Here is a 20,224-nt window from a genome sequence, read left to right on the forward strand (position 1 = left end):
TACATCTAGTAAGAATGAGACGGTCAAACAAAACTGTAGACAAACTCCAAAGTCTCCTTCTACCCCAGGAACTTGTGGAATTTAGATCTACATTTTTGCAACTCTGTAGACGACAGATACTTTAGCTTGGTTTGGAAGTTTAACCAAAAGGACACAGAGAGGGATCCCATCTTACAGTGACCTGGAGCCACGGAAATCTTTCGCTGTTGGTTGTGCAACTAAAGGAGGAAGGAGACGGCTAAAGTATAATGAAGTAGATTAAGGGAAGGTGCAAATGGGCCTCCCGTAGACCTTCTGGTGCCCTCTCCAAACACTTCTTAGTTTCCACTCTTATCCCCAAGCGTACCATGGTGGGGAACGTGAGGGGTTAGCTGGTGGCCGAATGACTGAGGATAAGAGGTGATGGGGAGAAAAAAATGACAGAAGAGGGAATTCTACTTACGCCGGAATCTCATTGGTCAGTTGGCTTGAAAACAAAGAAACAAAGACATTCAGGAGAAAAGACAGGGAGAAAAGGAGGGAGAAGAAGAGAGACACAGACACAGACAGACAAATGAATAGAACAAGAGAAGGACAAACAGGCATTCTCCAACGGGGATACGAAAACGTCAAATGGCGGCGGTCCACAAAGTCATCCGTGCTCAGAATTCTTTTGAACTGAGCACTTGCCGTAGCAGGGGATACAGAAGGAGGTTGCTGTCCCAAAGAGGTGACATTGACGGGGCATACCCAATCATTCCTCAGAAAAGAGAACACATAGAATGGTGCACAGGCAAGATGGGTGGGACTAAGGGGGCATTTTAGATATGAAATCTAAATGGCTGGCTTGCGTTGCCATGTCTAGAGGCCTGCGCACCTTCAAAACAACCGCAGCTGCAGAGGAAGAATTGGGGAAGACCCCTGCCTTCATCACCTGATTGGGAATTCTGGCTGAGAGTTACTGGAAAAGGAATGCTGTGCTTGACGGTCTTCGGGGCTGATCCCGCAAAGAATATTTGTAGGTGCATGTGTGCGTTTGCTTTTTAAACAAGACCATTTTGGGCTGCAGTATTGACAGTTTTATTCCACCTCCTCTGCAGGGGCTCAGGCAAAGTGTCAAAAAAGAGCAATTCAGGTTAAATCAGGGAAGGTCCTTGGTGTGTGTGCCAACCTTCTGTCGCTGGGAGAGGCTACCGTTCAGCCATGAGCTTGTGGATTGTTGTAAAGGAAAGAGGGCCAGAGTGTAGCTATAAAGAATTATAGAGTTTAGGAGCTGGAAGGGTTGAGGAATGCATCAGCCCCCTAATCCTGCTCTAGCGCAAAGTCTAGGGCACCTTACTAGTTTTACTAGCTTGATCTAGGGCACAGGTGTCAAACTCGCGCCCCTCCAGATGTTGTGGACTACAGTTCCCATCATCCCCTGCCAGCATGATGCTGGCAGGGGATGATGAGAACTGTAGTCCCTGCTTCCTGGAGAACATGAGTTTGACACCTGTCCTAGAACCCAATTGATCCTAGGCATGCTGGCAGAAGGGGCCAGTCTGAGCCAACTGGCCATGCTGGCAGGGGCTGATGGGATTTGTAGTCCATGAACATCTGGAGAGCCGCAGGTTGCAGACCCCCGATCTAGGGCATCTTGCTAGTCTTTTCTCTTCCTAATACAGAGTCTGATCCACAGAATTTGGAATGCTGCATATTGCACAAAGGATTCTAAGAACGTTGAAATGCCAGATTCCAGGGAGGTCACAATATGGCTGCCATAAAAGGCGGAGCCAGCCACAAATCCTCAGGGAGTGACGTCACGCATAATTCTAATAGCAACTCTTCGACATTTAAGGCTGGAGCTCTAACAGGACAACTTTTTAAATATCATTTAAAAACTTTTTTTTGTGTGTGTGTGCACACAGCTTCTCTTCAGTTGTCTAGTGAAGGTCTTCCTGCGGTGGTGGCAGCTGCTGCTGGAATGATTTCCACCATCCAATGAGAAGGCCGAAAAGTCCCACCCACATTGCAGAAACGATTGACAGGTACCAAGAGAAGTACTGGGGGGCACCTTCAACATTAAGTGCACCATGTTGGAGAACCCCGCCCAACAAGGTCAGGTTCCCACCCTCTGGGAGATGCATTATGGACCTTATCATATCCTTATCATGTCAAGAATGGTGATAACACACAGCCCATCTGGACTGTCAATTTTTTTATCACCAGGAATCTCTATTTTTACCCTCCTGAGATTCCACGTCCAACAGAGATGCTTTACCTCTTGGTCACAGCATTGTGGTATTCTATGTATGTCCTGCCGTCAAAAGCAATGGCCTCGGAGTCTCCTGCTGCCTTCTCGATGATGACTAGAAGGGAGACAAGAACACAGAGTCAGGTGGGTTACAGATCTAGGGCTGAAGACAAACCTGCTGACATAAGTTTATGGGGAACAGGAAAAACATACTCACTTCCTGCCAGCATAGGGTCTATATATCCCTAAATCAGCTTTATATGGTGGCTCTGGTCCATGCACATACTATGCCGGAAGCATGCAAGGTTTGGAAGAAGCAGCAGTGGCAAATACAGCCACCCTGCAGACTGTGGGATATGGGACGACTTTCTGTCCCTCCTCACCAGCATGCTTCCTCTCCCAGCCTGGCTGTTTTCAAGGAGAAGGAGAAGAAGGAGAAGAAGAAGGAGAAGAGGAAGATGAAGAGGAAGAAGAAGAGGAAGAAGAAGAAGAAGAAGAGGGGGGGGGGGGGGGGAGGGGGAAGTGGGGGGGGGGGGAGGGGGGGGGGGGGGGGGGGGGGGGGGGGGGGGGGGGGGGGGGGGGGGGGGGGGGGGGGGGGGGGGGGGAGGAAGAAGAAGAAGAGGAGGAAGAGGAAGAAGAAGAAGAAGAGGAAGAAGAGGAAGAAGAGGAAGAGGAAGAAGAAGAAGAGGAGGAAGAGGAAGAAGAGGAAGAAGAGGAAGAAGAAGAAGAAGAAGAAGAAGAAGAAGAGGAAGAAGAGGAAGAGGAAGAAGAAGAGGAAGAAGAGGAAGAGGAAGAAGAAGAAGAGGAAGAAGAAGAGGAAGAAGAGGAGAAGTAGTAGTTTGGATTTCTATCCCACCTTTCTCTCCTGTAAGGAGACTCAAGGTGGCTGACAAGCTCCTTTCCCTTCCTTCTTCCAATGGACACCCTGAGTGAGAGAGATCAGTCTGACCCAGAGAAGGAGTTCAGAGAGAGATTTGTGACTAGAAGATCGGAGTGTGGAGATCGCCTTATCTGGTTCACCAGATAAGCCTCTGCCACTCAGGTGGAGGAGTGGGGAATCAAACCTGGTTCTCCAGATTAGAATCCATCTGCCCTGGGGAGAGGGAGGCCTGCTGTGGAAGCCAGTGACCCTCAAGCCTGTTCCTACAGAACCATTGCTGCTTCCAAGCAGCGGAACCTTTCTGGCGTGCCGAGAAACTGGCGGGGTGCGTTGCGAAGCTCAAGAAGTGGCACAAGCCCCCGTTCTGGCAAGGACTTGGCTTCCGAGTGCACGGATGAGAGTGGAAGGTAGAGATCTCGATGGCTCTGAGGATGTTCTCTTCCTTCAGGACTGGGATTCCTTTGATGGAAATCTGAACCATTGCAGAGGTGGAGGAAAAAAGTACAACTGGGATGAAAAAACACACACAACGGGGACATCTCGCCCGAAGACAAACAACCACGTAAAATCTCTTCTCAGCGGGCGAGAGAGATACAAACCACAACTGCGTTCTGTTTAATTGAGATTTTAGCACGGCAGGGATAAGCCGCAGAATCAAAGCAACAGAACTGACAAACGTCTCACCTTCTGGATGGACCCGTCAAAGCTGGTGGAGATGGCTGCGGCCCGGGCCAGTCTGCTGAAATCGGGCGCTCCCCCGACGTACAGGGGCTCCTTCAGGTTCAGGGAGGCATGAGATAGCTGGACAGGTAGAACAGGGGAACGGGGAGTGAGAAAGAACACATCGCAGGTTGGAACGCAGCTGCCTCCCTGCCCCGGGACGCAGAGCACAGCATTTCTCTCAAGGGGTAGAAGCAAGAACTAGGACTAACAATGGCTCAAAAATGCTTCCAAAACAGCTCAGCCTGAGTCAAAATCTGATGTTCCAGCCACATATTTTTAAACCTCTTTTTTTCTTACTCTCCCTATTTCCAGCCCAGCTGGAGACTGGGATTCTTTAACCCCTGTCCCGCTTATAATGAAACTATTCCCCAGTTTGTCTGGTGCCTGTCCATTAAAACTTTTCACACTTGGTGAAAACTTTGTTCCTCACCAAGGCCCTGTTGCTGTCTCTGTTCCTTTTTCACCCGTTTTAGCTTCCCCTTTCAATTGTCCTTCATTCCTCTGAGTTACGAGATTTTAAGGCACTACTGAGAACTGTAACTGGGCTTTTAAACTGAGGCTCATTCCGCACATGCAGAATAATGCACTTTCAAACTGCTTTCAGTGCTCTTTGAAGCTGTGCGGAACGGCAAAATCCACTTGCAAACAGTTGTGAAAGTGGTTTGAAAACGCATTATTTTGTGTGTGCAGAAGAAGCCTGAGTTTTTGTAGGCCGCCCTGAATCTGCTATGGGGAAGGCTGGGATATCGGTCAAATAATAAACGAATAAAGGTATTTGGTCAGCCTTGTTTTATCTGCTCCTTTTCATCCATGGACGTTTTAGATTTCTTTTCGAACGGCACTCGGAGCACATTTTGTTATTTCCGCGGAGAGTTGCAGCTTATTCATAATTTAAACAAAACAAATAATTCTCATAAGTCCACTCGCAATTTTCATACATCATCTCCCCCCTTCCCCACAAATACTGCCTCTGGCCCCGAGCGATGGCATTATACCCTCCCCCCCGCATTGGCGTTAAAAGGCTATCTAATGCTCAATGACATTACAAATGGAAAATGGCTCAACTTGTTGAAATGGAAAGGGGGGGGGGGAAGAAGGGGGGAAATTGCGGAAATAAAACATCTAGCCTAATAAAAGGGGACAAAAGAAAAGCCAGAGACTTTGTAAGATGAGGAGTGCAGGCGGGTGAAGACAATGAAGAGGTTACCGGCGTTTGGATGGAAGAGCGGAAATACAGAGAGGATGCGTTAGTGCCAGGTGAGATGAAGGCAGGCAACATAATACTTATCTTTACCTTACGGGATTTCTGAAATCCAGACAGCGGGAAAGAAAAAAGGGGGGGGGGGAGAGGAAGAAACACAAATGGGTATCGAGAGAGAGAGAAAAAACAGAGATCAGTGTACATCACGCAGAGGGCTGCTAGAGTCAAGCTCCAACCCAGACCTTCGTTAGTGGGCGACTGAGCGAGAGAAGGCACAGAATGGAGCAGCTGCGGGGGGTGGGGGGGAGGGAGGAATGCCCCTGGCTCCGGGAGATATTGGGGGGGGGGCGCTGCTTTTAGAAAAGGAAGCTTTAAAGCCGAAGGAAGCTTGGAAGAGCAGAAAAAAGGAGCACATGCAAGAGATCAGACGCGAGCCACGGGCATCCTCTGTTCCCTTTGTGGCCCATCTTGTCATCCTCTTTCTGCCACCGCTCTGCTTCCGAGGCCCGTTCCCTTCGCCAGCTTAAAAAAGGAGAAGAATCGGCCGCGTCTACTTTTATATTTCGGCTCATCTCAGAACTCGCCCCTCAGGGAAGGCACCAAAGGAAAAAAAAGAACCCACAGGATTTTGGGCAGGGTTTAGGACACGTGATTGGTTTAGAACACAGGTGTCAAACTCACAGCCCTCCAGATGTTATGGACTACAGTTCCCATCATCCCCTGCCATAACATCTGGAGGGCCGCGAGTTTGACACCTATAGTTTAGAAGGATTGGGAGGGGCTGGTGGGGGGTTTAAGCAGGAAGGGATAAAACAAAGATGGGAAAGTACTCCAAAAAGGAACCACCAGAACGATTAGGAGGCTGGAACGGCTGCCTTATGCAGATGCACAGAAACATTTGAAGTTTCTTTGTGGGGAGGGGGGGCGGACTATAGTCAGGAAAGGGTGGGATACAAATCTAACAATAAATAAACACATTTGTTTGTAGACCCTCTCAGAATGCCAGCATTTTTGTGGTCATCCTTTGAAACCGAATCAGAACAGGCGAAAAGGCTGGGTTTCTTCACTCTACGAGTAATCCGTTTATAAAACCCAGGCACAGAAGACGGTGTAAGCCATAGGTGTCAAACTCACGGCCCTCCAGATGTTATGGACTACAGCTCCCATCATCCCCTGCCAACATAATGCTGGCAGGGGATGATGGGGACTGTAGTCCATAACATTTGGAGGGCCGCGAGTTTGACACCTGTGGTGTAAACCTTCAAAGTTTACAGGATGTGATCTCTGAATATACCAAGCACAAGGCAGGCGCAGGGATCCTGACATTGGCGAGCCGCTCAGAGACTCATGCTGCTTGGAAATACAACGCTCAGCTTGACAGAGCATTCGTCTGCTCCATCCGACTCTTCTTAAAGTTCGAAAAACCCTGAATTAAATGGCTTGCGGGCAGATTTTGGGAAATGATTTCAAAAGTCTAGCAAAGCTTGTCTGAGCTGGAAAGAGAACGCGGCCTAGCCTTTGACCTTGGGCTTCACTGGCTGCAAAGAAGCCACAGTAACCCATTTCAGACCAAAAGGGCCCTTTGCTATCCTGGTTTCAGGGGATGCGTCCACTTACTGGAGACTCTCCCATGATCCGTTCACCATTATTGATTCTCATCACTCCTTTGCGTTCATTCCTCTCCAGCAAGACGCTGATCCAGGTGTTCAGTGGGATGGGCTCCTTGCTCCTGGGAAGGGGATGGCAAATACATGTGTGTATGAGGGAGAGACAGAGAGGACAAAAGAAGAATACCAAAGAACTTGTCTACTGAGATTTATGGTGTCTCATCTCAGAGCTGTCATTCCAAGAAAATGCCTCTGTATACAGACAAAATAACAGCATGGTTTCTCCTGATGGATAAGGGCAGTTGATTCTACCATAGGTCCTTCCATTCCATGGGGTCTCGGGTGAATCCAGACACACGGTTTAACCTGGTGCTCCACCACACACCTGCCACGGACACACCTGTCTGATTCTTGGCCAGGATTATGTGGACAACACTTAAAGCTGTCAAGAGGGCTTCTGATTCTCCCCCTAGTCCCCTCCCCACCACACTCTGGCCTCTAGAGATCATTTTCACAGTAGCTCTGCTTCCCAAGACTGGATTTATATACCTGGATTTATATACCCGGATTTATATACCTAAGAGGACTTGGGTGGAGTGGGATGGATTGATAGTAGAATGGAGTGTACCCCAGACAGGAGATCAGGCATTTGTGCTCTAAATTTAAAAAAAAAAACTGCAAGAACACCAGGCTGGAAGAACATTTTTCCTTGCTGTTCTAACTTTCCTCCTGCAGAGAGGTTTGGGTTTAGTATGTGAGAGCATCCCCCACCTGAAGTCAGAAATGGTGTTGCCCAGAATATTCTTTCAGGACTCTGCCTCCCCCCACGTGTCCACCAAGATTCCACCAGTCCCAGCATCCACCTTTTCTAGCTCATCACGAGGACTAGGAACTTACTTGATGACAGCCGCTCCCCTCCCAAGGTCATATCTGTACTCCAGGTAGCCGTCGTGCAAGGCCAGTGAGATGAAGTCCCCTCTGCCATCTGTCTTCTGCCCGTTGTAGAAGATCATGCCGCTTGGGGCCTTTGTCAGGAATACAATTTCCATGGTCATCTTGTTCCTAAGGAATAAAACACCTGGCCCTCAGCTTGGGTAGCCAGCCATTCTCTGCCTGGCAAAATGTGGCAGTGCCATTTTGATTGAGTGCCACTAGTGCCAGAAGGGGAACACAGTGGCTAAAAAGACATTGGAGACTCTCATCACGTACGCGCCAAAAAAGGCTTTGTGATGCTCCTATCAGGAATCCCTGAGGCAGCTGGGAACGTCAACACTGCTAAGTTACAACTCTCAACGATGACGTCTCAGAGATATCGATCGTGAGTACCTTTGGGTGATCTCCCTCTAACTAAAGCTCCTGTCAGATGAAAGGAAGAGGTCTAGCTCTAGAAGGGGATTGCTGTCGACCATATAATGGCAGACTTTTGTCTACCACTCTCCACTTTTTTAAACTAAGGGCACTCCTAAAACCTGCTCTCTGCCACGCAAGGGGTCCCAACCGGTGCTAGAGACAGGGGCAAATTAGCGCTAGCTTTTGTATTATCAAAGGGAAAGGGCTTGTTGCATCTCTGCGTTGGTAGACTTGTGGCAGCCTGACATCTTAGCGCACAAAACGCAATTCGTCTGCCTGACACGACCCCCGTTCTGTTTTAAAACTGTTACTAAGTACAGTGTGGTCTTCTTGAAGGCTCAGTCCCCATTTTGTGGTCAGAGTAGTTCATCCTAATAAAACGATTCCCTACTACTCACAAAGATCCGCAGAAGGCAGCAGGTTTCGCAGCTGTACTAAACATCAGGCAGGTGGTTTGAGAGGGTTTTCCCCAGTTGTGGCCTCCAGATTGTGGAACCACTTGGTGGCTGAATTTTGAGCCAACACAGGATAAGAAGGTTTTTTACAAAGACATCTTTTCTGTTTACTCAAACCTTTAATGTCTGCTGAGATCATTTACTTGTTCCTCCTGACTTTGATTTCTGGTTAGGATGGTGAATGAAGTGTTAATTGGATTAATTTTGATCCCCCCCGCCCCCTTTAGCGTTAGAAGTCCCATACCTTGGGTACATAATTCATTAATTCACTGGAGCATGTAAACTCTCAGCTTTTGATCCTAAAGTGATTTTCCAACTATCAAAGGGGGGAAAAAATAAATATGAAAAAGGAGAAGAGTTTGGATTTATACCCTGCTTTTCTCAACCATAGGGAGTCTCAAAGCTGCTTACAAACTCCTTCCCTTCCTCTCCCCACACCTTGTGAGGTAGGTGGGGCTGAGAAAGCTCTGAGAGAATTGTGACTGGCTCAAAGTCACCCAGCAGGCTTCATGTGGAGGAGGGAGGAAACAAACCCATTTCTCCAGACTGCAGTCTACCTGCTCTTATCCACTGTACCATATGTCCAACTATCTACAGTGACAAACTGCAAAACTCAGGGCTGCCACAGAAATATCTGGGGAACAGCAAAGTCAAGCTCATTATCTAGTGTAGGAAAATGGAAACATTCACACCTGGTACCTAAGGATTAACAAGCCCAGTCCCCGACTACCTGCCTACCTGACTGTAAAAACAACTCTCCCTCTTCTGCACTCCCAAGAGAAGGTGTCTCTCCTTGCAGGCCTAGACCCCATTAAATAATACATCTTTTTCTGCAGGTGAAATGTGAAATTAAAAATAGATCAACGCACTGTAGTTCTGGCACGACCGTTTGGAGGCCTTTCAACTCCAAGTAGGAGAATCCGTTGAATTCTGGCAGAAACGGCGTCATCTGGTCAAGCTCTGTGACTACAGGAGAGAGGGAAAGGAAGAGAGTGAAGGAGGATAGTTGGTACTGGAAGAATACATCTCGCTGGGGTTGGCTAAGTCCTCCTCCAAGCAAGGTGGCCGTGCCAGGCATCCAAGAAAGGGCAATCTTTAATTCTGCCCTCTGAGAACCTGAGCAGAGCCATGCTGGATTATGCCCAAGGAAGGGAAGGGTGGCTAAGATTGTTGTCTCCCCAAAACTGGCATCCCGAGGTACGCTGCCTCTGACCGTGGAGGTTCGATCTGGTCACAAGAATGGCGCTTTCCATCATTCAGTCATTGAGGGAAGTGTGTCTAATTGCCTTTTAAAGTCATCTAAGCCACTGGCCATCAGCTTTTGACAGAATATTCAATTCAGCGGCTCTGAACTGCTTCTGTTTGAACTGAACCCCCTGTGTGTTGTCTTCTTTGAATGCCCCCAAATTCTAGCATTATACAAGCAAAAGAAAAACAAATCTATCTAATGCTAGTCTTTTGAATGGCTTTTCCTTGGCTGCAGGAGAGGAATTCTGCTATTTAATTGCCACCCGTGGTCTTCCTTTTCTGATCTTTCTCTGTGCTGAAGTTTGTTTTCATCTCGTGTTTTTATCGAATGCCTGTTATTTATCACTGTATGCAGGATGGTATGGTGTAGCCCAATATTGTCAGTTCTTGGAAGCTAACCGGGGTCGGTTCTTGGATAGGGGACCACCAAGGAAGACTCTGTGGAGGAAGGCCGTGGCAAACCACCTCTGCTTCTCTTTGCTGGGGTCGCGTTGAGCCAGCTGCGACTTGATACATACATGTTACATACACGAAGAAGAAGAGTTTGGATTGATACCCCACCTTTCTCTCCTGTAAGGAGACTCAAGGTGGCTGACAAGCTCCTTTCCCTCCCTCTCCCACAACAGACACCTTGGGAGGTAGGTGGGGATGAAAGAGTTCTGAGAGAACTGTGACTAGCCCAAGGTCACCCAGCAGGAATGTAGGAGTGCGGAAACACATCTGGTTCACCAGATAAGCCTCTGCCACTCAGGTGGAGAAGTGGAGAATCAAACCCGGCTCTCCAGATTAGAATCCACCTGCTTTTAACCACTACACCACGCTGGCTACATATATTATTTGCTATGGGATTACGATTGGGCTGCTTTAGCAACGTTACAGTGATTGTTCAGATGCTGAGAGGGTTCTTTCTAGACAGGAAAAAGGGGATTCAAATTTTTTTCAGAAATGAAAATATTGTTACAAATACATAAAATAGGTCAGGCTTTGCCCCAGCTTACCTGTCTCGCAGAACTCCCCTTCTCTCCCCATGGGGCATTCACACTTGGCGCCCCCTTCTGGCAGCACCAGGCAGGTGGCAGACACGTGGCACGGGTTGGGGTCACAGGGGTTCCTCTCGTCAGCGCAGGTGGGTCCTAAAGGAAAAGAAGAAAACCGGGGAATTAGTTGGTCACCTCACATAGAGGTCCCTGTCCCAAAAGATATCCAGCTAGCCCCAACCAACATGCTTAAATTAAGTATAGGTTATGTCAAACGAGCCAGCAAGCATCATTCTCTTCCACCAACCTGTGAAGCCATTGAGGCACTCGCAGTGGAACATCTCCGCCTCCTTGACGTGGCAGAGCCCACCGTGGTGGCAAGGGCTGGGGTGGCAGGGGTTGTTGCCACATTCGCCCACTCCGCTCCCGTACAGCAACCGCGCCGGCTGCTGCTTTCTCGCATGGCTTAGTGTCGTACATCACTGAGTTGTTGGCGTCCAGCGAGGCGGGGATGCACAGCCCTTTAGGCCCGGTTGCTGCACCCGAAGTCGCTGGCTCAGCCACCCTGCGATGGAGGCAAAAGAAGGAGGTGAGAGGGCAGGAAGGCTCACAGAAAAGATAGCTAGGAGGGAAATAATCAGAGGTTTCTACCATTAAGTCTGGAGTAGAGATAACTCAGCTGTCCCCATAACAGAACTCGCAGGTATCCAGTAGGAAAGTAGAAGAAGGGTTTGGGTTTATACCCTGTCTTTCTCAAGTGGAAGAAGAAGAAGAAGAAGAAGAAGAAGAAGAAGAAGAAGAAGAAGAAGAAGAGGAGGAGGAGGAGGAGGAGGAGGAGGAGGAGGAGGAGTTTGGATTTATATCCCCCCTTTCTCTCCTGCAGGAGACTCAAAGGGGCTTACAATCTCCTTGCCCACCCCCCCTCACAACAAACACCCTGTGAGGTAGGTGGGGTTGAGAGAGCTCCGAGAAGCTGTGACTAGCCCAAGGTCACCCAGCTGGCTTGTGTGGGAGTGCACAGGCTAATCTGAATTCCCCAGATAAGCCTCCACAGCTCAGGCGGCAGAGCTGGGAATCAAACCCGGTTCCTCCAGATTAGATACACGAGCTCTTAACCTCCTACGCCACTGCTGCTCTAAGGTGTCTCAAAGTAGCTTACAAGTCCTTCCCTTCCTCTCCATACAACAGACTACGTGAGGTCGAGAGAGTTCTGAGAGAACTGTGACTAGCCCAGGGTCACCCAGCAGGCTTCAAGTGGAGGATTAGAATCCGACTGCTCTTAACTACTACACAATGTTGAGGACAGACAAAAATCAAGTTATCGCTCCAAGAATAATTAACTTGTGGAATTCTTTGCCACAGGGTGTAGCGACGGCCACCAGTTTAGCTGGCTGTAAAGGGGAGCTATAAAAATGTCAAGCAGGAGAAGTCCCCTAACAGCTGTTAGCCGCCGTAATGGCAAAAAAACCTCCTCCATGTTTAGAGGCAGTAACCCTGCAGGGAGCAACAAAAGGGATCTTTAAGTTGTTATTGGACTTGAATTTTGTTCTATAGGGTGAAATGTCAGCTACCCACAACTTCGGGCTTTGAGAGACAATTGTTCGGCCAGACAGCAAAGCCCCAAAGAACAGCCCAAAGTTACATCCACTTTCTCCAAGCAAGGAAAGAGATTCCACAATGTCCTAGCGAGAAAGGCTACGTCCCCGTTTATCACTCACGCAGCTATCTGGTCTTCTGGCGCTCCTCCAACAAAGAGGTCGGTGTCGAGATTCAACCCATCGGTGCCGCTGGGGCTCTCACCGTTCACATGGGGCTCACCGTCCACAGAGAGCATGCCATTCCGCCGGTTCCGGTTCACCACCAGTTGGTGCCACTTGCCGGGCTCAATGGGTACCCTGCTTGTAATCACACCAGTTCCAGAACCGGTGTTGAACCTGGAAAGAGCAGCGAAGTGTAAAGAAGACTGTCAAAGGCTTTCACGGCCGGAATCACTAGTATGTTGTGGGTTTTCCGGGCTGTATGGCCATGTTCCAGTAGTGTTTTTTTCCTGACGTTTCACCTGTATCTGTGTCTGGCATCTTCAGAGGATCCTCTGAAGACGCCAGCCACAGATGCAGGCGAAACGTCAGGAGAAAATGCTACTGGAACACGGCCATACAACCCGGAAAACCCACAACACTCAAGAGGTTGTTGACTGTTGTAAGCCAAGGTAAAAGAGAGTGAGCAGTGAGCTTAATAGCTGTGGGAGTAAACAAAGGCACGGGGCCGGCTGTTTGGGTTCTTCTCGTATATTCTGAATCTTTGTGTTTTAGTACTGTTTTCGTTGTGTCGTGTTGCAGGGATTTGTTCTTTTGAACAAACATTTCTCACTGCAAGCTGCTCCGGAGATTTCTTTTGAAAAAAAAAAGATGGGCTAAAAAGGGTTTAAATAAATAAAATAAGTAAGCAACTGGCTATTCAGATCCTGAAATTCCCGTATTGTCTCTCTGGGGCATATGTACATATTAGTTAGGGAAGAACATGTTGTCTTGTTGGGGGAGCGGCAATAACGCTTGGTCGCTGCCCGAATTTTGTTGGCTAAGTCCTGGAAGCAAAAGACATTACTGGGAATTGATTAATGGAATTAGAGTTCAGAATGTGACATTATAGGGCAAAGTGACTATGCGGCACCATCTGTGAGATGGGAAATTACACTCAGAAGAGATATTTATATAACAATGGTAATCTTTGTTGAATCTGGGAACAAAATTGATCCTTTGGTGAGTGTTAAACAAGAGGTGTTGATGTTGATATGGATTTAATTTGAAGTTTTTGTAATTTTCTAATAGCCAAACCAAAAAAAAAATGCAACATCCCACACAAATTAGCAAGCACAACAGTATGATGTACAAATAAGCAGAGATGGACATACACCCTGGGACACGGACAACATATACTCCACTAAAACATTCCCTTCTCACTGGATGCAGTGTGTAAGAGACTTCTCTTTGTGATGCACCTCTGAAGATGCCAGCCACAGATGCAGGCGAAACGTTAGGAACAAGATCTACCAGACCACGGCCACACAGCCTGGAAAACCCACCACAACCAGTTGAATCTGGCCGTGAAAGCCTTCGACAATACAAAGTCCTTCAGAAGCGCCGCTGATGGATCCTGGTACCAACTGACCATCAGAGGACTAGGGAGCCAGCGGGCAAAGCTGGCTTGCAAAAGGAGCCGCTTCCCCCATTACTGCCCTACCTACGGGCCAGGAAGCCAACGGAGAAACTTACCTGAGCTCCACAAAGCCGTTCACCAGCGCCAGAGAGAGAAAATCCTTGCCATGGTTCTGTCCGTTGTACAAGAGCAGCCCGCTGAGATCGGAGGCCCGAAACTCCATGGCAATGCGCACCGTGTGATACGCCTTCATCATTTTGAACGCCAAATAGGATTTCCCACCAAAACTGGGGATGAAGTATCTGATGGCTGTTGAGGACAGGACAAAGGCGTAAATGTCCAAAATGCGAAGAGGTGTTTAAAAAACAGGGGGAGAGGCGAGAGGTGGAGAAGAGAACGAGGAAAGGAAAAGTGTTTACATGAGCCACTTCCTATACAACCAAGAGTGGTGACTGAGCAGTAACTTATAATGGACAAAGCAGTAACCCGGGGTCACTGGTCGCTTTGAGCCTGAACCGACCCAACACAAGTTGGCAAAAGAACAAAATGGCTGCCACAGGAGGCAGAGTCAGCCATGATATGACTCCCACAGCTTCCCTTCAGTCACACTGGGAAAATCCCTTGGCCCCTGCTGCCTGTATCATTCCCTTTGCCCTCAGATTTCCCCTCCAAAATCCCACCTCTCAGTTTAGGTGGCATGTGTTGCAGTGCACAAGCTAATCCGGTTCACCAGATAAGCTCCGCAGCTCAAGGGGCAGAGCAGGGAATCAAGCCCGGTTCTCCAGATTAAAGCACACCTGCTCTTAACCACTTTGTTCTCTGTTAAAATAAAGCAGCGGTGTGAATGTGATGATTTCACTTTATATCCCTTTGTGCTTTTCCCACCTGTATAATAGAATAAAAATAAAAATACTTTAATCTCCTTGGCGCTCCATCAGCCACTTACACTTTTCGCAGACTGCCCCTCCCTTCCCAGCCGGGCAGTTGCAGGTGAAGTCTTGCCCGTCGTCCTCGCACGTCCCCCCATGGAGGCACGGGTGAGAGTCGCAAGGCCGGGCTGACTTTCTTGTGGAGGGCGGCGGGGTGGGCTTCTTCCTCGCAGTCGTGGCTGGCACCGTGATGATCGGTCTCTTGGTGGTGGCTGCCCCACGCGGTTTACTGCTGGGCCTCCCCGGATAGAGCGCCCGAGGGGCAGGAGTGGTGGTGAAACGGCGCGTGGTGGCCGCGGGCAGGCCCATGGTGGTGGCTGTCGTGGTGGTGGTGGTGGTAGTGAAGAGCTGGGGGATCCAGTCTAGAAGAAATCGCAAAAGGAGAAGGTGGTTTTCAGGGGCTGAATGGTAACTGAGGAACTTCTCCTGACCACTGAGGCACACCCAAGCGCTGCTGTTCCAAGAGATGGAGAGGGACAGAGGTGCAGCAGCCAAAGAAGAAGAAGAGTTTGGATTTATATCCCCCCTTTCTCTCCTGCAGGAGACTCAAAGGGGCTTACAATCTCCTTGCCCTTCCCCCCTCACAACAAACACCCTGTGAGGTGGGTGGGGCTGAGAGAGCTCTGAGAAGCTGTGACTAGCCCAAGGTCACCCAACTGGCGTGTGTGGGAGTGTACAGGCTAATCTGAATTCCCCAGATAAGCCTCCACAGCTCAGGCAGAGCTGGGAATCAAACCCGGTTCCTCCAGATTAGATACACAAGCTCTTAACCTCCTACGCCACTGCTGCTCCTGCTCAAAGAAGAAGAAGAGTTTGGATTTATATCCCCCCTTTCTCTCCTGCAAGGAGACTCAAAGGGGCTTACAATCTCCTTTCTCTTTCTCTCCCCCCCCCCTCCCCAACAACAAACAGCCTGTTAGGTATGTGGGGCTGAGAGAGCTCTGAAAAACTGTGACTAGCCCAAGGTCAGTCAGCTGGCATGTGTTGGAGAGTGCAAGCTAATCTAGGTCACCAGATAAGCCTCCACAGCCCAAGTGGCAGAGCAGGGAATCAAACCCGGTTCTCCAGATTAGAGTGCACCTGCTCTTAACCACTACATTACGCTGGCTCTCAAGAAGAAGGGAAGTTGGACTTATATCCCACTTTCCTCTACCACAAGGAGTCTCAAAGACATGGAGGTAGTTGCAAAGTCCTGAGAGAGGAGAACCAGCCCAGATCACACCTCAAGGGAACAGAAACGTTACTGCCTGACGCATGGAAACAGCACGGTTTCTTCGTAAGTGCTATCATCTTAGGAAGGAGGAAAGAAACATTGCAGCAACTCGCACAGAGCCAGGCAGAGTTCTCCTCCAAAGGGCATGCAAAGAGAAAGTACAGCGGAGGCAGGACAAGGGAGAAGGAGAAAGAAATACAGGGAAGCGCACCAAAGTCCATGAATCGGATGTTCTCCTGCTGCGGCCTTTTCACGGCGATGGTCTTCTTCTTGGAGGCTTTCATCTGCTTCAAAAGGGCCCTCTGGATGTCAGCAGCTGTGTAGGCGGTGGCTAAGAGTGCCCAGCAAAGGAAGGAAGGGCAAGAATGAGGCTGCGGAAGCTCAAAAGCGTCTTCTCGTTTTTCTTGCCGTCCCTGAGAATCCACCCCTTTCATCCCCATCTCATGCGGGGGGAAAAAAAGATTGCAAACTCAGGATGAGCTCCGGTCCAGCTATCAACTTCCCCCTGCCGTGCCTGCTGCATTTGGCTGAACAAAAACCGATCTTGAGAGGAAGGATTCTTTTTTAAAAGGTGTGTGTGTCGGCCTGGGGAGAAATGAAGGTATTTTGGGGGCTTGCATCTCATAGGGGGCTTGGGGCAAGCCCTTTTGTTATCAGAGTTTTCTCCACACCTGTGCTCCGCCTGCTGATTCAACAGCACAACTTGGCCTGCTGTAAAGGTGATTGTGTTGCACTAGGAAGAGTTGGGTCCTTGCTCAGGGCAAGTAACTCTCTGGGTGCCCCATCTAGTTATCTGCACATTTCCCTCCTTCCTTTCCTCCAAAGAACCCAGGAAAAGCATACGCGGCTCTTCCTTCCCCAATTTTATCTTCACGGCAACTCTGCAAGGTAGGCTAGGCTGAGGGACAGTGATCGGGCCAAGGTGACCCAGGTTCAACAGATCCAAGGCAGCAGAACTGAGGAGTTCCCTTCTCCGCCTGAGACCCTGAAGAGCCACAAACCACACCAGACAGCCCCCACGGCAAAGATTTCCTCAGACATGTGCCATCTGGAATGATGTGTGAAAACAAATTGTTTCACCTGTTCCAGAATCTCCTTTCTCTCCGAGCTCCTACCTCCAAAGTCGGAATCAACAGATAACTCCTACCATTACACAATCATTATGCCTCACACAATATTCCCACGATATCTCTTATCTCGCCCAACATGAGCATCTTCTCTTGTGTTCATATTATTAACCCCATCACCAGCGGCTAACCTAATAATTTTGCCAGCCAACATATAGGATACAGCACTGGGAAAAGCTTGGCTTTGTGACTGTATCTATTCTGCAAATTTGGCTTGTTAGGACACTCCTCTGACATGCGAGTTTAAAAAGCACGGCTCACATAACTTCCAATTTTCTTTGCTATCGTAGGGGCTAGAAACTTCCTTTCTTTTAAAAGTTATTTGAAGTGAAGGCTATGATTTTGCAGGAAGTGGAAATCAGGACGAAGCATCACCGCCTACGTGTTTTCTGAGTTTCTGCAGAACTGTGACATACACAAAGCCTTGATTAAATATCCCAGAACTGGAGGAAGCAGACGGCAGCTGTCTGGGTCACTCCAGCCCATTCTCCCACTATGGAGTTGTGAGGAGGGGGAAAGCTCACTTGGGTCAAAGTGGGACTCGACAATGACGCGCACGGCACTGCTGTGGCCCAGATCTCGCACCCGGATGCTCTTGAAGTCCTTCTTGACGTCAGAATTGCGGAAAAGCTCGTCTAGCTGAGATCCAGGAAGGGGAGGGGAGAAATAAAGGAAAACAGGTTTAGGGAAGGGCTTGGTATGGTGGATTTATGTCACTTCCTATACAGCACAGGATCTGTCTGAAAAAAGACCAACCGGTACGAGAATTGTTTCGGAACAGCATCGCAAGGACGGAGACACTCGGTCAAAGGAGCTGCTGGACAATCTTTTGGAGCCATCTTAAGCAAGAACAGGAACAACACTTGACTCCCGAAAGCTCATATCGTGTTTCCCCAAAAATAAGACTGTCTTATATTAATTTTTGCTCCCAAAGATGCGCTATGTCTTATTTTCAGGGGATGTCTTATTTTTCTGTGTTCTGTTCGTCGGGCATGCTTCCAAACAAAAACTTTGCTACGTCTTACTTTCGGGGGATGCCTTATATTTCGCACTTCAGCAAAACCTCTACTACGTCTTATTTTCAGGGGATGTCTTATATTCGGGGAAACAGGGTACTTTGAGCACCTTATTAGTCTTTCAGGTACTACTGGACTCAAATCTTGCTCTCCTACTGCAGACCACCCCACCTGGAGCCTATGGAACTGCCTGCTCCCAGATGCTCTCAGCATTCTGTCCCTCCTGTAACATGTTCAATCCTCATCAGGCGGAGGGGAGGTGGGTCAAGTCTTTCTCTTCTGGTTAATTTACAAAGCCATATTTTTCTGCATATTTGCGGAATCCCTCAAGGATGCAGAAACCTCTTCCTTACCTGCTGCTGCACTGCTGCTTTTGCGGTGACCACAAGTGAGAGTGATCTTTACTTCTGGTGATTACTTGATGCTGTCAGCTACTGTTCCTATTCTTATATTTTCAGAATGGCATTTACTAGCCTGAGAGTCCAGGCTATACCACCGGCAGTGTATAGCACACGATGTAGTCATGTGCCGGTATCTAACCATAGATGCATTCGTGGCAGTGGGGCAGATGAGGGCATTCTGCATTATGTTTTGGATGTCATCTTTATGATGACATACGGACCAAATATATTACAGTTCTCCCAATTGTACAGGATACTGACAACACTGGGAAACTGATTTGTCTACTGTCCGATGGTGATCCATACATTTCCAACAGAGCAGCACTTTTTCCTGATGCCGCAAGGAGAATTCACTTATGGCAGGGGTCTGCAACCTGCGGCTCTCCAGATGTTCATGAACTACAATTCCCATCAACCCCTGTCAGCATGGCCAATTGGCCCGTGCTGGCAGGGGCTGATGGGAATTGTAGTTCATGAACATCTGGAGAGCCACAGGTTGCAGACCCCTGACTTATGGCTACTTATGGTGTAATGATGATATGTCTTATTATTTGATGGGGATATTTGTACCAGTACTAGCACATGTGGGGTGTTTTTTCTGTTGGTTTTAATATTACTATGTTTGTGTATGAGGAGATTGTGAAGGCCTATGGCCAAGACAATAAACTTCCTCCTCCTCCTCCTCCTCCTCCTCCTCCTCCTCCTCTATTATTATTATTATTATTATTATTATTATTATTATTATTATTATTATTATTATTATTATTATTATTATTATTATTATTTCTGGTTCTCTTTGGTGACCCTCAGCATCAGGCCAATATTTAAAGCTCCTGTGGTTCCTAAATTGTTGCATGATGCTCACCGCGCTTTCAATGCTCCTGGCGGTCTCCCCGAAGAGTTCTGATTTGGGGTCCGCCATCTCAGGCGTGTAGAAGAGTTCTTGGCCTTCCACTTCTTCCAAGATGAGAACTCCCTGGAACACTTTGGTGGCTGCAAGAAGGGGAGAATCCAAGGAGAGATAAGTCCAGACCAAAATGTCTTATTAACCAGTCAGAGAAAGGCATCCAGAGGAAACCAGATTTTTTTTCTTGCATTTTTTATAGCAAAAAACAACCGAAACCAAAACAGAGTGTTCAATCCCTCGACAGGGGAAAAGAAGCGGGGAGATGGTGCCAGAGTTTGGGGTTAGTTCGGATGTGCCAGGGAAGTGTCATGGAAGGTTAGTGTTCTGAAAATGCCAAAACGTGGCGGGTTGATATGGTGAAGAGCCCGGGCTTTAGGATGGGCGGGGTTTACCATGCAGCTTCCTCGAAGATCCACCTGGGAGGGTGGCCTTCCTGGACTGGCTGAGTGACAAGAGAAAGACGGTTAGCTCCAAGCAGGAAACAGGTCAAACACAAAAGCTTTCACATCACCTCCTAGGCTCAGGGGAAGTAGACTCAATGTCACATATCTTACTGCATTGCAAGTTACATGAAGGTGAAAGGAAGCTGTTGATCCAACCATTGTTAACTCGTCATGTATATCCATTCATAGATAACTCAGATACAAATTCTGTAAGAATATTATTAGAAGATCGTGTTTCTGCCATTTCACAGAAGGTAGCTAAATTTTGTATATTGGTGCACAACAAGCGTAGTTCCTTATTAAAACAAAGAGCCGCGATGTGTGATGAGGACTGTAATAATGCCTGAAGCTAATGTTATTTATTAATAGATTTTATAAT

General features: G+C 48.3%; 1 protein-coding gene across 1 annotated transcript in view; it reads right to left on the bottom strand.

Annotated features, from left to right (window-relative positions):
- The window catches only part of AGRN (agrin), a 251,155-nt gene that overhangs the window by 12,559 nt on the left and 218,372 nt on the right, over positions 1-20,224 (bottom strand). The window contains 16 exon segments of the mRNA XM_048518531.1: positions 2,240-2,327; positions 3,390-3,564; positions 3,777-3,893; positions 5,110-5,121; positions 6,634-6,745; positions 7,521-7,685; positions 9,298-9,394; positions 10,675-10,809; positions 10,961-11,108; positions 11,110-11,218; positions 12,372-12,587; positions 13,926-14,118; positions 14,756-15,100; positions 16,163-16,282; positions 17,603-17,717; positions 19,361-19,488. Coding sequence (XP_048374488.1) covers positions 2,240-2,327; positions 3,390-3,564; positions 3,777-3,893; positions 5,110-5,121; positions 6,634-6,745; positions 7,521-7,685; positions 9,298-9,394; positions 10,675-10,809; positions 10,961-11,108; positions 11,110-11,218; positions 12,372-12,587; positions 13,926-14,118; positions 14,756-15,100; positions 16,163-16,282; positions 17,603-17,717; positions 19,361-19,488 — 2,275 coding nt within the window.

Source organism: Sphaerodactylus townsendi, linkage group LG16 (assembly GCF_021028975.2).
Source record: "Sphaerodactylus townsendi isolate TG3544 linkage group LG16, MPM_Stown_v2.3, whole genome shotgun sequence".
Classification (NCBI taxonomy): Eukaryota; Metazoa; Chordata; class Lepidosauria; order Squamata; family Sphaerodactylidae; genus Sphaerodactylus; species Sphaerodactylus townsendi.